Below are 21821 nucleotides of genomic sequence, written 5' to 3'. Positions count from 1 at the left end.
TTTACAACATCGCAGATTTAGCACAGCAGAACAGCCTAGATATTTTACAGTCTGTCACAGCACTCGAACTCATGCCTTGAGGAGTTTCTGGTTTAAGTCACAAATAAAATAAAAATAAAATAAAACCCTGAAGCAAATGAAAAACAGCAAGTGAACGTCCCAACTAATACTGTGGGAGGTCTGTTATATTTCAATAAATGTGTATCCAGTTGCTGAGGTTTTGCAGGGAGTAGGGAATAAACAGCGCCCACCTAAAAACGAGAATACCAGTGCTTTAAAGAACCTGGATGATGAACAGACATGGAAGTCAGGAGGTGATGCAGCACGTGAGTATTTGTCCTTTTGTTCCATCTGCCTCACACTCAGACACACCACAGTGACGTAGCACAGGAAGCAATGTGTTCTGCAGTAGCTCTTCACTTGGTACAAAACCAGTAAAACTAAGATAATTCCCATTCTGCAACTGCTAGAATTAACCAGACGACTTGCAGTCAGGCAGGAAATAGTCAATTCTGGTCTCAATGATATAGAATAGATCCCATGCAGGAGATAACACCCATCTGGCCAAATCCAAACAGCAGTAGTTGAGCATAAATAATTACTTGAGACAATATTGAATGGGTGACCAACAAACACTAATGCCAGCACGGACGGTTGACTATAACAGTAACACAAGCACAAGGCTATTAGCTACATAAACCACTTCAAACTATGGAGACGGGAAGGAGGAACCAACCTCAAACCAAATCCAACTATTGGATCATTTCAAGAACCAACTTCTACTTGCTCTTTATTTTGCAGACATAGTCTGCAGAATCAGACCCTACTCTCAATCCATATCCTGATTCCCAACCATTGAACCTATTTCGTATTCCAGTACCACAACAGAGAGAAATATTTAATAAAGCGTGTTTCTTAATCTTTGTTCCACAGCCCTGATGAGTTAACCTAGGAGCCAGGAAAAGACTGCAACCACATGATGGCACAGGTCCAAGTTACTTCTAAATGCTGTTACTAAACATACTCTGTTTAGGGATGTCAAAATAAACACGTTTTCTTCAATAACAGCTTAAAAATTGCTCTAGATAGCCATCAGTGTCCTTGCAGAAAGGCTTGGTTTTCCCATAAAGTCTAGCCAGAGAAATAAGAGTGAACGAAAAGAAAGCAGCACCTAAACTGACATTATTTGCTGCCTCATCTTCAGATATCCAGAAAGCATCACTCAGTTTTAAATATATGCTTTGTTTAAAATTTTCCTTATTTTACTTTGCTTGGAGATACTGTGTCTTTCCCAAGCATAATTAACTTAAACAGCTGAAATAGATTAGTTTAATTCCAGAATGAAGCTAAGCCCTACGAGGCAGTGCGATTTCATTTAAACTCGGTATTTCAAATGCAGAGTTTGGGGGAAGACAACATCTGGCATACGTTGTTATCGAGCTACTACAAACAAAAGGAAGCCTGTAACTTCCAAGTTGGATTAGAAAGTCAGTATTAGAAATATGATCCCACTTCTGAGAAAAGAACCCACTGGAACTTTAATATTCATTCTGTCAGTAGCTTCCTACATTAAAACAATTCAGTTATTTACTAGGTAATGCTTTCTAACAAGAAATAGAGTTCAGCGTGTTTGTTTAACTGGCAATAAATGCACAGGAGTATGATTATCAAGTCTTTTTCCTACCTCATAAATATAATTGGGACAAGTCTGAAATCCATTAATGACAGCAGAATGTAAATATAGGCATTTAGAAATTAACATGTCTAAAATATCAATGGATTAGCCTATAAACCAGTCCTTGTAAAGAAATATTGGCAAATCTGTACGGACTATATGTGGATGGAATTATTTTTTCCCAAACTGGCTATTGAAATTGTATAATTTTATACCTTTTCTTAACAAGTGTGCACTCAAACGACTGATTATCTACTGGCCACAACTGAGGCTGAGCTACTGCCCAAAATCCGAGCCAACAACTTCACACTGATTGTGTATATCCGGACCCTCTTTTTTGGAGAAAACAGTTCTGCGCCTTAGCGCCACTTTGTCCACAGCTCATCTCTCGTAGGAGACGTCTGTGAAGAAGCAATGCAAGACCATGTTGTTCGATAAGGTGTTATAAAATAGATACACAAAAAACATGACTGTATGTCTGCAGGATCCCATGGAAAAACAAAACAAACCACAAACCTGTCTTTTGCATTTCTGGACATTTTGCTCCAGATTCCGGGGGAGCCAAATGGCCATTTCACGCCGCACGTTTGGCAATATCTGCTACAGCATCAGCAATCAGAAGGATTCATATAAATCAGGTAATATTTTGGTTCATGGTATTTAGGTTAGGGATAAGACTTGACACAGGTCACTGGGTGACAATTCCCAAAGGGCAGCTGTAGCAAAAGAACATTTGGCCACCAAAATCTGGATGTTTTCTACAACCTCTTGGTATTTGATATCAAACCAACACAGCCAAGTGTCACATTTTCACTCAGCAGCTGAAACTAGAATTGGACCTCATACCTGCTGCGAGCCACATTAGGATGGCGAGGGTCAACATATGCAAATCCCTTACTGGGATCAGAATGTTAATTGCTACATGCTCAAATTATTTGCTTTCAGCGGCTTTAAATACATCATCCAAAGATAAATTACAGTATTTAAATTGCCTTCTGCCTGTTGTTTTTCAAAGGAAAAAGAACAGCCTTCAAACAGTGAGTTACAAAATAAGCAATAGAAATAATTACTCCATATTTGCCTTTCTTGATTTTCCACCTAATTCAGAAAGAGGGCAACCGCTTAAACTTGACAAACTACAACAATATAGCACCTCATCCTGTAGTTATTTAGTTAAGTATTTTTAGGAAATCTTGGTTGCATGACATTATAAGTCCATTAGGAAATAACATCATTAGGCTGCTTCCCGCAGTGTATCCTTTTGTAATTTATAGCTCAATGCAAACGCGACCGCAGAAGCTGTAGTGAGGCATCCTATGCTTAGGGCAATGAAACAGAAGTCTGGCACACAGAAGTACTCAGACTCAGTAGTTTCCCTCCTCAGATGAATTAATACTGCAGGGTATTCTTCACGCTACTGTTTTATTCCATATGACTTATTGCACAAACTGCATTTAAATTTATTTTGGCACTGAGGTCAAAAAGAACCATAAAGTATCCAGATGTGATTCTCACTTTAGTCTGCGGCTGTGTCTGACAGTTTATTTAAAAATATTTGAGCCTCTTACACACTATCATAACATATTATTTAATATCATACCCAATAAATAATACAAGAGATCATGTTTGCATCCAAAGACAGATTACAGACTTAGAAACATTTTATAAATAAAAATTCATGTCACAAGAGGAGGTTGACCATTTAAAATGAAAATCTGCAACACTTTCCTACAGTCTCACAGTGGGTAATTTATGAGGAAAAAGAAGAAAGGAGGTATTGGTGGTTTTCTATACACCGTCCTTCGTGTTACGCTGAACTACAGCCACATTGTTTCCAGCCTGGAGCAGCACTTCCTTTACTTTGTTTTAATTAATCAGAAAATATTGGAATGCAACTCACATTGTAATCCAAAGAATAAACGACCAAAGACTTTTTTTAGCCACCTATTAAGATAAAACATTTTAAATATAATTTCCAACTTATGAACAGGCAGTGCTGCTGAAAGACGAACTACAGGTGCTTACAGTTAGGTGCCCAGCTTTACCGGGGCTTTTTTGTATACGATAATTGAATTTCATTCTCTGAAATTCTTTGATAATTGAATTCCCTTCTTTGAAATCTCCCAGCCAAGGAATGTGAACAGGACAAGAGAAACCTGCAGCTGAGCTTCTCCCGAACCCAGCCTATGCTCACACGGCATTACCCAAGAGTGATTTGACATAGTCAATGAAGCTAAAATAACTACTAGATGGTAATTTTACTTGCAGACTTACACTGGTAAGCAAGAATATTATCCACTATACAGGTATCACCATACAAGCAAAACAAAACTCTGTTTGGCCTCTTCTTAAGAAGAATGCTCCTTCACTTCTCCCGATGAAGGCTCAGTATTCATTATGTCCTTGTTAGAGAAGGAGAGGGAGACTATAATCTAATATACAAGTGATAGAGCTTTTCTACTTTCTGGTGGAGTTTACTTTTACTACATTAATTTTTAAGTCTATTTTCTTTGGAGTTATAGTCTCTAAACCTCCAAAGTTCAGATACGCAGACAAATGTCAACAAATGTCAATTATTCTTTAAATTAAATTCTAGAAGCAGCAAATTTTATATGATATGTTATTTTAACAACAAAACTAAGGCAATTATTAGCCTTCAGAAAAGGGATGTAAAAATTATTGTTGCTTTATAGAAAAAGCTTAATAAGGTTTTGTAGCAAGTACTCTGCTTTTATTGTGTTTGCTTATAACAAAAGCTTGAAATAGCTTCCAGAAAACATTCAGCACATGCTTATTTCCCAACAATAGATGATTGTAACAAAGCACATAAAAACCTCTCGTTCTCTTCCTGTGTGTTTAAGCTTCAGAAATATGAGCAAATGACAATAACCTAATTTCAATGCATTCCCTTAGTTTTCATCTTTTCACTTGCAAAAGAAGTGTAAAAGAATGCATCTCAATTTTACACACTATAATGGTAAAGCAGGAACAGCAGAACAAGCAAACCCACCGTGCATCTCTTCTGTATTCTATTTTTTATATATATATATATTCTACTTGCCCTCGATTAAGGTGTAATCAAGGCTGCAAGCACAAAGCAGGACGGGAAAACCTGATTATGTCTTAACTGGGTGAATCTCACCCTGATAGACCATTTATTTCAGTGATGAAAATCGAAGCTTTTTTAAGGGCTATTTTACTTAAACAAGAAATAATTTTTTAATAAGATTATGACCACGGTATTCTTTTTACAAGCCTAAGAACAGGATATCCAAGAGAGTAACACAACATATCTGTTTTAGTTCTTGTTCCATGTTCAGGTGTAGTATGCAAACCAAATGTGGAGATTTTGAAGGTACCGTTGCACATACCAGTCTAATGAATTTTATTCTGCCTCATCAAACACAGACTGAAAACTAAAATTCACTTTTCTAAATTCCTCAGTGCTCCCAGGTCCAGAAACACATCTCTCTGTCTTATACCCCTCTTGGGGAGCTCTGCACCAGCACATCTAAATACAATAAACACGTTTTTAAAGAATAAAGCCTTCTTGTCAATCATGGAATTAAGAAACAAATAAAACCCACATGCTAAACTGTATTACGTTTGTTTTTTAATTTCTGCTCTATATCTAAACTTTGTGTCTGTTGGAGTGGGTTCCAAATTTGCTTCAATGAATTCTCCTGTCCCCAGTGTTTTCAAATAGTCACTTGTGAAAAACTTTCACTATACTGATGTTTGTTTCCATAGAAACGGGACTGAGAGCCAGAGCCGCTCCTGAAAGAATTACAACTGTCTCCCACAAATGAAGGACTTAAAAATAATAGTAATAAAACTATTTCAGGATATCTATTTCCTAATTTTGCAAAAACAGAGCATGATCTTCCATCCAGCGCAGTTAATAGGACTATAACTTGTGAGTACAACAGAATAAGCCTAAATCGCTAAGAATGTATTACTGAGTTAAAAAACCTGATCAAAAGCCTATTCCGTTAACTGGATAATTTTCTAATGAATTTTTAATTGAAAGTGAATTAAATTTAGCAGGTGACTGTCAGACGAAGCCATTTTTAGAAATACTACAATGAAGAATTACGAGTCAAAAATGTAAAGCAATATCTATTAAGGTTTATTACTATTTACATAATTTATTTCTATTATTATTGGTTAATTTTTTGAGAGCAAATTGCTTCATTAAAACCTGGTTGAAAGTCATTGACAGTTAGTCAGATATGTTCCTAAACTCCAGTCAGACAGTAATTGAATCTATGGACATCACTCTAGCATGAACCTCATCTTCTGTAGGATTATGAACCTATTTAGTTTATAATAATTAAGAGTTTTGCATTTTTCCTCCCAAAAGTGGTTCTAAGTGTACATCTCTGTACACCTTGGAAACATTTGAACACTCCCTATGGGAGATTAAGATCTTTAACATTTCCTTAGTCAGGCGTTCAGGTTGGAGAACTCATTGTATTTGGCCTATGGTTGGGGGATGAGTTTTGAACTTTCTCCGAGGGTAAAACTTCCTTATAAGTTGGTATGTTTTATATAAGAGCTTTATTTTTCTATGCTCACAATTATATCACACATAAAAAAGAATTGTGATAAGTAAATCTCTGCAGAAAATATCACTGTTGGACTTCACAAACAGAAAGGTATTTTTATTAAGCTTTTTTTTAGGCATTATTTTAACCATAGTACTACTTGCATCTCTTGACTCCGTTTATTTTGCTAACTCCACAAGAAAATGACTGCCAGTACTTTTTCTAAGAGAAACTATTTTTACTAGTAGGTTAGCCTGCTCATTTCTAAATTCCTTCAAAATTCTGAAAGACAACATTTTAAATCTTTTCATTTGCAACTTACACGTTTCCCATCACCACCTCAGGCCTTTTTCTACATTAGAAAACCACTCCCATGAGGTTTCTTCCTCCACAATGCACCATTTCTCCCATCTCCCCACTTCAGTGATGTTAGTTTTACCGTTCTTTCATCAGCTCATCATAGAGATTCTGACCACTTCATCCACATATTTAACCCAAGCATCTTCCATTCCCCTGTTCACTTCACAGTCCTGCATCTTCATTTAGATACACAAACTTCATTCTGCACACACTCTTCATTACATGACACTTGAACATTCACTTCAACCAGGGGCTCCATACAAGGAAGAAAACCATCAACAGTGATATCATGCACACTTCTGATTATTTATAATTAAGCATGCTAATGCATGTTATCATGTTGGAGCCCTTCCAAAGTCTTCATTGATTTTATTCATCATGTAGACCAGTGGCAGGATTCACTTAAATGAAAGTAAGTCAGGCAGCAATTTAAATTTTCATTTTGGAAGACTGCTAATACACATATTGGCTAAAAATGATAACTTGAGTATTATTTTTCTGAAGAATCCAACATTAATTGGTTACACTGTCCCTTAAATAACGATAATAGGTGAACAAATGTATTTCATGAACAGTGTTTCATCTCCATGTTTTTCTCCTCTTATATATAGCCAGTAGAAAAGGAACACCTTCGATAATTGCACAAAAGAAAGGTCAGCCATAGACAGATCATATTTTTGTTACTTTTGCAAGACCCACACTCATAGGCAAATGCTGTATGTTTCCCTATGAATACACAAGAGCAGCATTGGTGAATTTATGCAAGCAACACATTTCCAGACTGCCAACAATGAAGCACTGTTCAAACTACACTGTATTTTATGAATAAGCCTGTAATGTTATATTATGATGAATCTACTTGACATTCAGCGGTGTGATGCAGCGCATAATAATTATAATAATGCAGTGCATGGCTGTAGCTTAATATGTGGATATGGAAGACACCAATGTCTTAAGGATGGACATTTAACTCAAGGTAGAAGGAGAGAAATAGACTCAAGAAACGTACTAAGGTCCTAATCTCAAAGTCTGATGGTATTCTGCGAATCTATGTATCCGATACACACTCACACGCACACACTGTTAAAGCAGCAGAGACCATCTTCAATTAGAATGTGAGCCTTTCTCTTAATTTTTTAATATCTAGCACATGACATTTGTGATTTATTGGGTTTTTGGGTGGATAAAGGGGGAATTTTTGTTTCTTATTTATAAGCCATATTATCAATATTTCCAATGGATTTACGGAAAAAAATGAGATTCCTCTGTAAAAGTTCCCTTTCCTTCTCAACTCAGGGGATGAACGTGTTCTTCAAACTAGTTAGAAGGAAAGTCTTACAAGAAATACAGCTGGTCTCAGTAACATCTGCCTTAGACCATATTGTTTGATATTTCATCCCGTAATTTTTTGAGATCCAAATTCTTTTTCATTTGTTTGCACAACAAAGAGATTAATTTGAAGAATAGGAAAGACAGATTCTTTAGTTTTAACAATACCACTAATTACTATGGTGAACACATGATCTGAGGATACTGTTCTTATTCCTCTCCAGACTTTGAGTCATTATGGTATTTTTCTTCCCTTCTTGCAACTCTGTAGTGCACAGCACAGCCCCAACTTATGACGTGTTGAACAAAACACAACAAAGTAGTAAAGAAGGGGTCAATAGAAGCTGTTGGCTACAAACACATTACAGGCAATATACAACACCAGTGGTTGAATATTGACCTCAGGGCATTAAGTCTAGATTGGCATGCCATGCTACAGCACATGAACACAGTCATCTTTACAACACAGAGCGGAATTGAAGAGACTCACATAATTGCCTGCGAGAGGGTACAGGAGCACTTCCAAATGCTGTGCCCTGGAAATAAAACACATTTTTTTTGGAGCAAAGGATGTCAGATTAACAGCAGTAGCAAATGAAAAAAATGACAAGACACGAAGAAAATGAAGGCAGTGAAACGTAATAGAGACTGTTTAGATAGAGGAGCTTGTTATTACTGAAGAATTGCAGTTCCTATTTTCAGATAAACATAAATTATAGTGGAGAACATTCCCTGAGTAATCTACCCATCGGCGGACACAACCAACCAAAGAGAGAGAAAAAGAAGAGCAAGAAGAAAGCGAACAGAAAATAAGTGTCAGCATAAGACAAGCATGCTCACACTTGTCAGAAATTAAACTTGATGGGAAGGACAGCATACAGAGTATATATTAAAATGAATTGTTACAAAAATAAGAAGGCTCAATTACAGTGATGTCTTAACTGATATTGACACTGTTTGAAGGCAGAGTGGGTTTCAAACAGGTAGGAAGGAGAGCGAGTGCGGTGCGGTTTGGTTCCTGCCACCTCCTCCGCATCTTGTCTACGCAATTCTTTAACGAGTCCTCACTGGGTCAGTTTGATGACAGCTGATAGGAAGCAGCTTTATTAAACCCCCAATTAATATATGCAGTATGCTCTTTCAGTGGATGGAGTGCTTCATCTTTTGTGTATGATGCCAGTAATTACTACACATCTCTGAAATAGCAGCCGTGCATGTAGAGGCAATATGAATCAAATGCCAAGCAAGGACGACACTGGTTGGGATCTGCAGATGAGCCTCTTCCTGATGCAATACCCCATCCAGCCCCAATCTCCCCTTCACCCCCCAAAAAACCCAAATCCAGAAAAACCGGGATTAGGAGGATGACCAGGTTACTCTAGTGTACCGAATTTGAAGGAGTGTTAAACTCTGTTCCCTCACTGGGAATCTAGATCATGAATCAGAGTTTTACTTCAAGTTTGTGCCCAAAACTGCATCCCCCTTCCCAGAATGAAAAGCCACACTGATCGGTGCCCACTGGGTAGACAAGGATGACTAATAACAGTAATATTTAGACTGCACTTATTGCCTAGAGGGAAAAACAAACCAACCCAAACCCACACAAAGCAAAGCAAACAAACAAAACCCACCCTAAACAAACAAAAACCTCCACAAAAATAAAAACACAAGAAACGGGGAAAAAAAATAATCAAACATCTGAAAGTTAGGAGATTTGACTGGAGCTGGGCTTCCACTAAAGTGCTTTTGACTTCCACCATCTTTTTGAATTTAAGGCTGGAAAGTGATTTACCAGGCATTTAGACAGTGCTAGACATTTGGGTTTTGAGGTCATTTTCTCTTTCAGGTCTTGCGAAAACTTTTTTATTTAAAGAAGAAATCCTTCTTGTCAATCCTAAAAGTAAGTTTTCAGTTCACCATATAAAGGCATTGAAATTATCTGTGCAACCGTATAGAAAAACAAAGAGCACAAAGTAAATTGGCCTGACAAGGGTGAGTTGACTGCTTTCTGATTCAGCCCAATGTATGTTTTCTACGCTTTGAATGTGTAGTGTCTTCACGTTCGCCCCCCATGCATCAAAAAGAAAACATTTAAACAGCCTCAACTTACACAAATTCGACAACAAAAGCATTGGGAATTTAATTATTCGTTGTTAATTACTATTATCAACTACTGACACCCATTAAGTAATGTATTTCTAATGACATGATGATCCTTTGAAAAGCAAGATACTGATGAAATCGTCTGTGTTGTTTATTCATGTTTCTGATTTTCAGAATAAATGGCTTTTTGGAGAGAAAAATTATATATACCAGGCCTTCCTTCCCCTTTTTTCACCTCATACTCCAGAAATAAATGTTATTCTTCAGTATCACCTGGTCCAACGATAAGGAGCATTTCTCGAGACCAAGCCAACTTTCAGACACTTTCCATGGCCAATCCGGGCTCTGCTGGAACTCTCAGTAGTTCCACAGCAAGAGAATCTGGCATTTATTTCCCACAGTTATTCTATTTCTCACATCCTCGCATTGAACAAAATCAGTTACTGTCAATTTTTTTAAGTAACGACCACAAACGCCAGACAGCCTCAACATTTGTGACTGCAGCTATTTTGGGACAACAGTAGTAAGGGAGGCTGAATGAAGAGGGTTCATTACGCAACCTATTCAATGAAGCAAAGCATCCAAGTATGTATTAGTTTGCCGTTCAAATGAAGCCTTTCGGTCAAAATATTTCAGCAAACTCCATCTCTCTGAACTCCAAAGTGATGAGTTCAGCTGTTATTAACTGTGTATAGTGACTGAAGTCCTTTGGGTTCACCTTGAAAGTCTGAGTACTGCGATATATGAAATGATGAAATCAGTCCAGCCCCCTGCAGCACAGCTGCACAGACACCGCTCTTCTTCCTGGGTCACTTTCTAGGAGGAATCTGCACAAATATGTGGATTGACAACAGACAAGTCAATGCCAGAAGAAAATAAGAGAGCTCACTGCTCATCAAATGCATGTTTTTTTTCAATAAATGCCTTCTTTTGTATTACAGCACAAACCCCAACTATTATATGGTTATAAAGGCACCAATCAAACACCAAACTAAAAACCTAAACCCAACTTCCTCCCCCTCCAATCCCAGGTTATTATTTTTATAGGGATTACTCACGATAGGCAACATTTTCCCTAGACAAAGTGCATATTTTGACACGAGCTTTGAAAATGAACATATTCCTTTTTCTCATAGAAATGAGACTGATACCTCAAAACGTTTCAGAGCGCTACTACGAATAAAAAGTAGAGCGTTAAATTAAAGGTTATACTGACGTATTAGTTATTACCACATTAAAAACGTTCAAGTGATCTCACAAGATTCGTGCAAGATAATTCTTGTCGAAACACGACAGCATAATACCACCGATACAGAGACAGCAAAACTTGCTGGATCACTAACACATTCTCCTCTAAGTGCCAAAACCATTTCTCCCTATGTAGACCTCACCCATCCTTCAGGCTCACTTTGACAAGTTGAAGAAATGATCATTTGAATACAAAGAGGTGGAGAGTTGGATACTTGGGGAGAATAAACATCTGCTTAAATACAAAGGAAAAACTGTAGGCAACGTAGTAGCATTAAGAGGAAGACCAAGGCTTTAAAGCAAAACAGGAATTCTTATTCTTTTTAGAAAGACAGGATTAGAAAACGCTAAAAAAAGCCAATAAAACAACAAAAAAACCCCACTACTTTCCACGAACAATTGTTTACAACTTTATCTCTTTTACAGCATTATTCACCTTTAATAACAGCCAACATTCAGTCTTTACAACTTCTCTGATGAAAAACTGCTTATCATTTGTGTCTTTTTCCTTTCTTAGATTTCAGATTGCAATATGTTTTACCTTAAACAATAAAACAAGAAGAAATACTTAGTTCCTATGGTGGCCTGAAATATCACAAAGCCTTCATACAACTCCAAAATATTTAAAGCTATATACAATTGAAGATGATAGTATGGCAATCACACTGATTTTCAATTTTTTCAGAAACTATGCCAGGGCATGAGCAAAATTACTGAAAGAAAATAGACTCAAGAGCAAACGCAGCTCCATAGTCCATAGATAAATAAAAATAACCATGTTCCTCCTCCAAATATCTTCCAAACTGAAGTTATAGCTCTATAAGGAGGACATATTTCCATCTTAAAGTTATCAGTAAATATTTTACTAGCAGCCTCTTGGCACATTTTCAACGCTGAATCAACATTTACATGCACTTCTCAGCAATCTGCTTCCACATATAAGTGAAAGATCCTAAAATACACTTTCGCACAGCAGTTTGGATTGAAATGTCGTAAGGCCAAACCATAAACACTATGTTAGATCTAGATACAATCATATAAGGCAGTGTTTCTGGTTACCTACAGTCCCTTACGTGATAGCAATAAGATAATCAGTTCAAATGGATAATTCCCACTGATGTTTCTGTATAGCTTGCGTGTATTTTGTAACTGTATGCTTCCTTCCAGGCATCTTACCAGCAACAACAATCTGCTTGAATTGCTTAGGCAGAAATTTCTTACGAAACTGTGAATTCCTGAATGCCTCAACATCTGCTGAAATACTGTTATACCATTAAAAAAAATAAATTAAACATAATAAAAACCCCACGCATAAAATAGGAAAATACTTGCAGAGTTCTCACTGACACTAGAGATGTTAAGTTACATTAATTTCTTTTCACTTGATGACCTATGTGATTCTTTATCCTCTCAGGGGACTTCACTTGAATTTAGCTACCCCTGCCCTTGAGGTGTACAATTTGTTTTAAAGCCACCCTGCTTTGCTCATTTAAATCTTTCATTAACTTGGTCTTAGAGGCCTCTGAGGTGCCTGGGACATCTCTCATTTAGAACATATTAACTGAGCAGTACGAGTGTTTCTATCTTAGGGCCGTGTGTTGGAAATTCAGAGGGAAGCTGCTGGGCAGCCTCAGTGCTCAGTCAACTTCTATTACTTCCTCTTACTTACTTTATTTTTTCTACAAACGGCCACTTTTTGTCTGCTTGTAACTGGTTCATAACTGTGATACCCATTTCTGCAAAGTGATGCCCACACTAAAGATCCCATTAGAAACAACAACAAAATAATTGATTGCATCATACAGTAAGTCAAAGAAACACATCACCTGCCCAAATAAAAGCAACAATGCTCTCACGATTGGTGTCTGAAACAGAAAAGCCTGAGTTTGCTGACCCTGCAGCAACCGATACAGTCAAAATAGCATTTAAGAACGAGAATTGAAGGACTATAGTTCAGAATTTCACCGATTTCTTGTTTTCTTGTGCTTTGCTAACACAGATGAGGCCACCGAGGTCTTGCTTGTGCTCTGAGAACCTGGTTTGTGCCCAGGTTAATGCACTCACAGCATCAACTCACCATTTCCACACCAACCTTTGCGTGTCTCATCTGAATAGCTTTGTGTCTAGCTGAGCTAGTGCTAGTTAGAATGTGCCAAAACTAATTAGTGAATAAAGATGCTGCTATAGCAACAGCATCTAATTTTCTAATCAGTAATAATTGCCGAAACACCTGCCATAAAACATAAATACATTTGGATTGGGGGTCTCTGAAACAAACTTTGCTTTTTTTAACTGACCTTTATCATGATAACAGAGAGAATAAAGTGCCAGCTCTCTTTTTCAACCTATCAAATGCAATATAAATAGACATAGTATTATTTATTTTTAAGGGAGCCCAAAGAATGCGTCCTAAAGTCTCAAACTAATTAACTATGCTGTGCTTAGAGATTCCCAAGCAAGAACAATTCCAGATGGCAGCCGGTTACGATGAGGAGCAGTGCAATGAATACGATATTGAACTACCACCTGTAAGATGCAAATGCTTGTGATCCACAGAGGGAAAGACAAAGTACACAGCAGCGCTAAGGGAAACAATCAGGAGATCAGGCAAGATATAAATCACCGTGTTTATTCTCTATGTGCTCTGAACTCTGAAAAGGTATTTTTTACACATTATTTTGATTATATCTGTGGTCATAAATGGGGTGCACATTTGCTCTGTGTTCCATCTATGATGTTTTTAGCACCCTTTGACAGCAGCCACTATCCAGCCATGTGTTGGAAACACCTGACATCAGGAATCTGACGTTTATTTCCACTCTTGGCAGCAGTGGATGAGAGTGTAAATTCCAATAGACTTCATGTATTCACATTTTCTGTATTTCAAACATTTACACGTGCTTCTCACCATGGGGCAGGGATTACGTAGTTTACCAGCACTTCTCAAAGATTATTTTTAAAACAATACCTTGTTTTCCCCACTTTTTGATAAGATCCTTCTAATCACGTAGACTTATCTGTGCTTGCACCCTAAATACATCCTCCTACACACTGAATTTAGAACAATGTGAGCAATGTGATGGAAACACAAGGTGGTAACGCAGTGATTTTGTAAATAACGTTTAAAACACTCACTAAGTATGGACAACATGCCACCCTGGAGGAAAGAGGAGGAAAGAGCAGAGCATTTCATATTGGTCAGCAATTCATTGTAAAAGATCAGCCATACGTTAGTTTCCTGCTCCTAAGAGCCTCCAACCACACATAAAGATTCCCATTTAAGCCTCTTCAGAGATGCTAATGAGAGTGAACACAAGCAGTTAACAGACAAATACAATAAATTCCCAAATGGTCAAGCCCAGAAGTGCTTCTTGAAAAAGCAGCAACAACTGCAGCAAACAGATGTTGTTGTTGCAGAAAGTTCTAAGAAACACTTTAAGAGACGGCTCAAAAATGATGTTTCTATAGCACAACAGAGTTTTGACTATTTTTAAAAAATTATTATTATTTGAACAGAAACAGAGTAGAAAAGTGGTAACGACAAATTTATATTGTTAGCGAAGTACAGTGACCACTGCATTCACATGTGTAAAGTGGTTATGCCATCTGTTGGGAACAACAGAAATGATTTGTAGATATTTCTTACTCGTGGGTGTTTTTATCTTCTAAAAACTAAGTTGCTTTCAGTTGCTTTAAAAGAAAATAGGAAAGAATAATTTAGAGCTTAAAATTCCAATATTTGACATGGAAAAACCAGTTGTTACTGCAGCAGACAGTGAAGTGAGGGGAAAACTAGTAGCGTTTCAATACATTTTTTGCAAATGACCTAATTAACTTTTTACAAAAGTGTCCTCTAAGTTACATACTAGTTCATTGTGCTTCAGAGTTTCAGAAACGCGTTAACTTCAATAATTTATATAAAATCATGATCCTTACCCAGTTATTATTCCTGAACTCCAAGGGGACATCTTAAGATAGAGGGATTTATCTAATAATTACTATTTCATTAAGCAATTCACTTTCACTTCACCTCTGAAAGGTGAAGTCTCAGTGACAAATACATTTTGAGAGAAGAAAGTTTGTGATAAAGGCTCTGGCAGCTTTACTAATTACACCCACACTCTGAAGGCTTAAAAACAAGATATGCTTCCTTTATATGCTTCAACCACTTTAAGGAACATAAGACGCCACAGAAGCTATCAGAAATCTCAGCATTGAAAGGAATGCAAAATAGTGTCAAATTGAAGAAAAGTCCTTAATTGTTCCATCAAACACGATGGGTTTTGGTTTGTGTTTTTGCTTTTATTAGTTCGTTTTTTCCCTTCTCATTTATTCCAGCCTCTGAGGTCAAGGATCCTGTTTGTGTCTGGTCCTTTTGAGCATCTCAGTCTTTCGGGGGATAACTGGAAGGGCCCAGGCTAGCATGACAATTAAAGGAGGTAGAAGATATGCAATTACTTCACAAAAGGACAGATCTACAAAGAACTGACAACAGGTTCCAATGCAGGGAATGAGGAGAGTTAAGATTTGTATTTGAATTAAGATTTAATGAATCCCCAGGCAAGTTTCACCAAAGAAACTAAAAGAAAAGGGAAAGGAAAGAAAAAAGTGGACTGCTTGATCGTAGATTAGCTACATGAAAATGCTACGTATATTAAAAATAGAATCCATCCAAGACAGAGTGATCGTGAACATTTAGCTATAGCACTAATCTTCAGCAGGTAAAACACTGTTATTTCAACATGGTGATGAACTGACCGCCATGAAAAGAAAACTGTGTTGTGAGAGTATTTCAAAAACACGGTGGCATGTTTACAACATGCATTTTCTGATAGTAAGAGACTGCAAAATAAGGTTTGTTTTTCTTTATGGAAAGCTTAAAAAAGGGAAGAGTCTTCTAAAGCAACTAAAATAACCAATTAAGTGTACAAAATTTGCAGTAGAACATCTTTTTTCTTATGTCTCTCAAAAAAGAAGAGAGTAATCTAAAGTCAGATGGGCACTGTATCACATCCAATACACAAATATACCTATCAGACACAATTATCTAAATGACAGAGTTCACTGCACAAAGTGATTTTTTCCTTTGATTACTACACTAAGGAACTGTTTTTCAGGACAGAGCAAATAGTGTTTACGGACTGATGCAGATCTATTATAGGCATAAAGTGGTTATTTGGATAAACATTTCAATCAGTCTGTCGCTAAAGTAGTTCCATTTCTATTTCCAACCGATGATAATTTTAAATGTAATTGATGGTAAACTATTTGTGGAGCTATGAAGTAAAGCTTTCAAAATCATAAGCTTGATGACATTTTTCAACAGTTTTTATTCTATATTAGACATAAACTGCCACAAAGAACAGGGGGGAATGTTCTCTTCCCACTAAATTAAATTTGTCTGTGCAAGATATAATCAGAGCCCTAATCTCAGGTACCAAAATTGCTGATTAAGAATGCAGCTACTAAGCAGAAGAAGCGTGATCCAATGTCTTCTGAAACAGCTTATCAAACATTGCATGATCCACAAAATAACAGCAACAAGGGTAATTTTTATGCTGCTTAAGAGACTCCATGCTCTGCTGTGAAATTGCAGGACAAAAAAGTTCTGTATGGGAAGGCAGGGAGTGTTACAGATTGCATAACTGAAGTAAATTTGCTAATCAAACCAAGATATGTTAGTAGTTTGCAATTCACTGAGTTGCGTAAATGTTAAACCGCCACGTTCTGTCGCTATAGTTTGCCACATTCTGGTTTTGCAAGTTTTGGCGGGAAGAATGTGGCACAGCCTGCTTTGCAAGTTTTGGCGGGAAAGCTGCTGCGCGCCTGTGGGGAGGGGGATGCGCTTCGCTGTGCGGGGGACAGCATAGCAACCATCTGACCAATCAGAAAGAAGATCGGGGGCGGGTACATACAGACCGTATAGAAACACTTGTGTGCTGTGGTGGAGCGCAGAGCCCCCTCGCCCAGCGCTGTTTTGCCCTCTTGCTACAATAAATTTTAAGCAATTTATTCTGACGAGTGCGTGCTGTTATCGTGATCGTCTAAAACAAGGAGTTTCAAAGACTCAATTCCTGGAACCAGGGTCGTGGTCAAAGGTGAAGCCAGAGGCACCTGTGAGAATTTAAGGCCCTAGAAACAGTTTCAGGAACCAAATACTGTGTAGTTTTAAGGGTGGATGTCTCAAAAACTATTATGAAAAAATATTTTTTTAAAGTATCATTTAACAGAATACTCAGAAAATTCACTTTTTCTTTTTTTCTCCTCAGAGCTTAGTTTTTCTTTAGAAATGAGACTCTCTCTTCTGCATTAAACAAATACAAAGTTTTAACATGACTGAAGCTAATTTTCTATTGTATTACTATGTGGTGGTATAAGAACTGAAGCTACAGCAACCAGAAAACAGCAAAACACTGAGAACTCCTATCTATCACAAAAGTAGTAAAGAAAGCGGCTATCTTCATAATGTCATGTAAAACACTACTGTCAGAATACGTATTTTAAATTCTATAATTTGTGGCCCTGGTAGAAGCCACTCGGCTTTGCCTTCTGCTTTCTCCTCCTCTTCATAACAAAGCTGCTTGCAGCTGCCTCTTATTCCTATACATTTGGGTACACATCTACCCTTCCTGCCAGTCAACAGAAAGACTCATTAGAGACCAACAGGGTGGAAAAACCTGCCAAATTCTCACCCATCAACAGCAGAATTTCTATTTCTGCGGGACCAGCGCATCATCTCCATGCACTTCCCCAGAGAGATGATAAAGAAGTTTCATCTCAAGGCAGCGAATGTGCAAAACTGCCTGATTTCGGGTTCAACCCTGGGCAAACCACACGGCTGCTCCCAATTTCCTCGTCTGCAACATGCAGATAATTAATCTGGCAAATGTAGACTGCCATAAAAGTCTTTTTATTGATTTTTGCCTTATAAAAGGCAACAGAGCACAAGTTAATGTTGTAACCCAGCGCTAGTAAGCAGGAGAACTTAGGAGGAAGAGGATAATCTACTTTGATAATTATTGATTTTTATAAGGTATATATCACTTTATTACCTTGGCATTCTTAAAATACGGAGCTTGGTAAGCAATTAACAAACCAAACACAAGAACAAATAGGCCTTATATAAATGCCAATAGCAGACCTCCTTTTAAAGGACAAAAATGAAAGAAATGCTATCAAGCAGGCTAAATGTCAGAGATTACTGAGTGCTTATGCTTAATTAGAGGAAGACTTTTAGTAACATATTCTTATTCTAACAGAGCTCACAGTTGACTGTATCCCTGCAATGGACCATCTCCATGATTTTCTAAAATCTATAAATATGAAAAACTGAAAAAAGCTTTTTTCATATATGGCCTATTGGGGAGATCTATGAAAAGCAATTAAGCACCCTCCCATATATATCAAGCACAGAAACTCCTTTGGGAGCTTCTCCCAAAGGCTCATCCAGTTTGGTAGTTCGGAGTTGGCCACCAGGATTTCAACCTTGCAAGATCCACACACTATTTCTATGTCTAAGTTCGCTGGGGGCCTTATCAGCCTACTGGTTGCCTTCAAAAGGGAAAATGTAATCTTAGAACTGTATAAACGTAGGAGTAATTACATATATACAATCTATGCATTAATGCAGAGGTCTGTCTCAATGAGCAAGTCCTGCATTTGCATCCACAAAATAACATCCTTGCAAATACAGCCTATAACCAGCGGTCGTGGTTTTCAGTTGTAACCTTGCCGTGGTTCTTTTCTTCCAGTTGTTCGTTAGCAATAATGAAGATACTTAGATCTCGCACAGAGAAAGGTTGGACACAAGTCTTAAAATACCTGGCAAATCTCGCACAGGATTTCTCCACGCATCCCAGCGACAAGAAGCTGCTGATCCAAGGGCTCGTCTTTATGTCACTGACCAAGGTCCAGCAGCTCATGTTGACTGTATAACTTCTGCCAACATCACCAGACAAAGGCGATGACAGACATCACAGACCCACACTGTTTATGGCACTTCACCTACTTATCCTTTTTACCTATACAATGTTCATTATTTATGTGAGCAGAAGACTGGTAATAGTCAACTGTGCTTGCCCAGACTCCCCCAGCCAGCTACAACAAAACACCTGGAAGCTGCATAAACTGAACTCCCGCTCCTCTCTCCTGCAGGGTTACATTATTAATGACAATACAGAACGGGGGGAGTCACTGAAGATTGCCAAGGCAACTGCTAAAGGGGAGGGAAAAAAAAAGTGATCAACAGATTTTATTTTTTCTCCATGGAAACTAAGGAAATTAATTTCTTTTACAACAGATTATTTTTAGACAGTCTGCTGAATTTTGGTCCTAGCTCCACCCCTTTCCAGCATCATACCCCTCCCTGCATTGTATCATTTAAATAATAGGCAGTAACTGCCACTGTAGCCAAGAAGGGACCTGGCAACAAGCAGAGGAGTAAAGTAAAGATCATAACCACTTAGACCAGCCTTTTCAGAAGAGAAAGTGTGATGCTGCTACATGCTGACAAATATAAAACACCTTTACTGCAAAACATCAGAAAGGGTGCTGCAACTACCATCCTGATCATAAAAACATACCAGCAGCGCTGACACGTTTCATCTCCGTGGAAAGCCAAGGATAACAGTGTTTGCCACCTCATGGACAAATGGTAAAATACAGACAGTGCGTATTCGTGACTGTGGCAGCATTTGGAAGCAGGATTAGAGGCTTTTGGATGAAAATTTGTTCTGTTCAGGCAAACAGGATTTGCAGCCTTCCACAAGAGTGGTGAATATTGACCACAGCTACCTGTACTTTGATCTATCGTTTTCAAATCCCTTGTAGAAAGAGGAAAATTGTGTGTTCCTGAGCACACTTGTTTGTTTCAAAGAACAAAGTAGGGCTAATAAGAAATCAGAAAAAGAACAAAAAGAAAAGGACTGTCATCTCGTCTTCTGGATCAAAGATGTCCCTAATGTGCAATGCATAGAGCAAGTTTACTTGCATACAGCTCGGAAGTAAAAATCTTCCATACTAATGCAGAAACTCATTTCCACATACACAACAGCACAGTGCATCACAAACCACGTTCAGACAAACTAACATGTATATTATTGAATGTAAGGACCCAGCACATGATGGGGGCTCCTCTGCCTCCTCCCCTGGGTTTAGTACCTTTTTTTTCCCAGTCTAACGTGATTAGTGTTGTGTCAATTAACTGGCTCCAAACTCCCTGTCCTTGTCCTAGAAAGTTCTAGAACCTGACCCTATTCTTCTCATTCCGGTCACTGTGACTGCACAGAAAACACACGTTCAACTTCTTCCATTTCTACTCAGTCCGCGAAGAGGTTGTTGGAAAAACCCATTGCTAAGTTGGGAATTTCTGCCATTTGTCTTAAAAGCGGTGTTACCATTGAAGGCCGAGCTCAGCCACTGTGAAACTACCACATGAAATATGAAGACTGAACCTGAGTCATTAAAATTTCATTATTCAGAAAAAGATTAGACTAATTTGTTTTTAAATCTTGGTACCAATGCAGAATAAGAATCAACAATACATTCAACAATCGACCGATGAATCAATTTTCAGGGAGATGAACTAGACGGCTTCATTAGTCTCTACCTTATCTAGGGTGGTCCTCTCAAAAACTGAGCAAATGTCTCATTTTGTACAATATTCAAGTAGTATTTTTTTATTTGTATATAAACCGGAGTAAGAGAAGTGAGGTTAAGTGAGTGTAGACTGACAGCTGTACTCTATAACCTGAATTAGTTGGGGCTCATTGCGCTGCACCGCAGTGATCACTCCGCCAATTGAAAAGGAAAAACAAGAACAAGATCATGGCAAGAGCTGCATCTTGGTTTTTAAGTATGGTGTTTAATCAAACAAGAAACACTCCATAAAGGAGACTGAATAATAGATGGAAAAAGCCCTACAAACAATCAATAAAACACAAACAAACAATAAAAACCCAAACACCACCACCACCAAAAGAGCATTTATGAGGGTTCAGAACATCAGTCTGCTTCCCTGTTATCCAGAACACACTAAGTACAGAATTTAATTCATAAGCAAGATGGTAGAATTTATATACTATTGATAAATCAGTTCTTTGATCCTTCTATATAAAAGAGAAAATCAAGATAGTAAATACGATGTATTTTATACTCATTACCTTCAAAGCCAGTCTTACAAAACCCATTGAGAAGGAAGGTGAAACAAATACAAGCCCTCTCACCAAATGCATCTCGAGAAATTGAACCAAATGTGTGCAAGCAAGTCTGCAGACGTGTTCTAATGGGAGCAGTATGGCAGCAATTGCTCTTTTCCTCCTTATTTTACTCCTTTAAGGCCACCTTATTGATGTATATACAGAAACTCCCATAGAAACTCGAATTCTGAGCAGAGCCGAAGTATTGGTTATTAATCTTACTTTCCTCCATATATTCCCACTTCCTTTAGATATCGTGTGAACCATCTTATCAAAAGACAAAATTAAACCAGACTAAATTTATGTAAATTAGAGCAGTTTGTGAGTGTTTTCGTCTGAGGACAGAATCCATCAGGATGGTTG

At 37.8% G+C, this 21821-nt stretch overlaps 1 protein-coding gene across 6 annotated transcripts in view; it reads right to left on the bottom strand.

Moving 5' to 3' along the window:
* The window catches only part of CCSER1 (coiled-coil serine rich protein 1), a 436344-nt gene that overhangs the window by 97165 nt on the left and 317358 nt on the right, over positions 1-21821 (bottom strand). For 2 of the 6 annotated variants that reach the window (XM_065837731.2, XM_065837733.2), the window contains exon 10: positions 8402-8447. The exons of the other annotated variants lie outside the window; for them this stretch is intronic. In XM_065837731.2, the coding sequence (XP_065693803.2) occupies positions 8402-8447 (46 nt within the window). The remainder of the gene's footprint in view (positions 1-8401; positions 8448-21821) is intronic. 6 annotated transcript variants of the gene reach the window in all.

Source organism: Patagioenas fasciata, chromosome 4 (genome assembly GCF_037038585.1).
Source record: "Patagioenas fasciata isolate bPatFas1 chromosome 4, bPatFas1.hap1, whole genome shotgun sequence".
NCBI classification, from domain to species: domain Eukaryota; kingdom Metazoa; phylum Chordata; class Aves; order Columbiformes; family Columbidae; genus Patagioenas; species Patagioenas fasciata.
The sequence above is the reverse complement of the archived record's forward strand: the minus strand, read 5'-3'. Positions and strand labels throughout refer to the sequence as shown.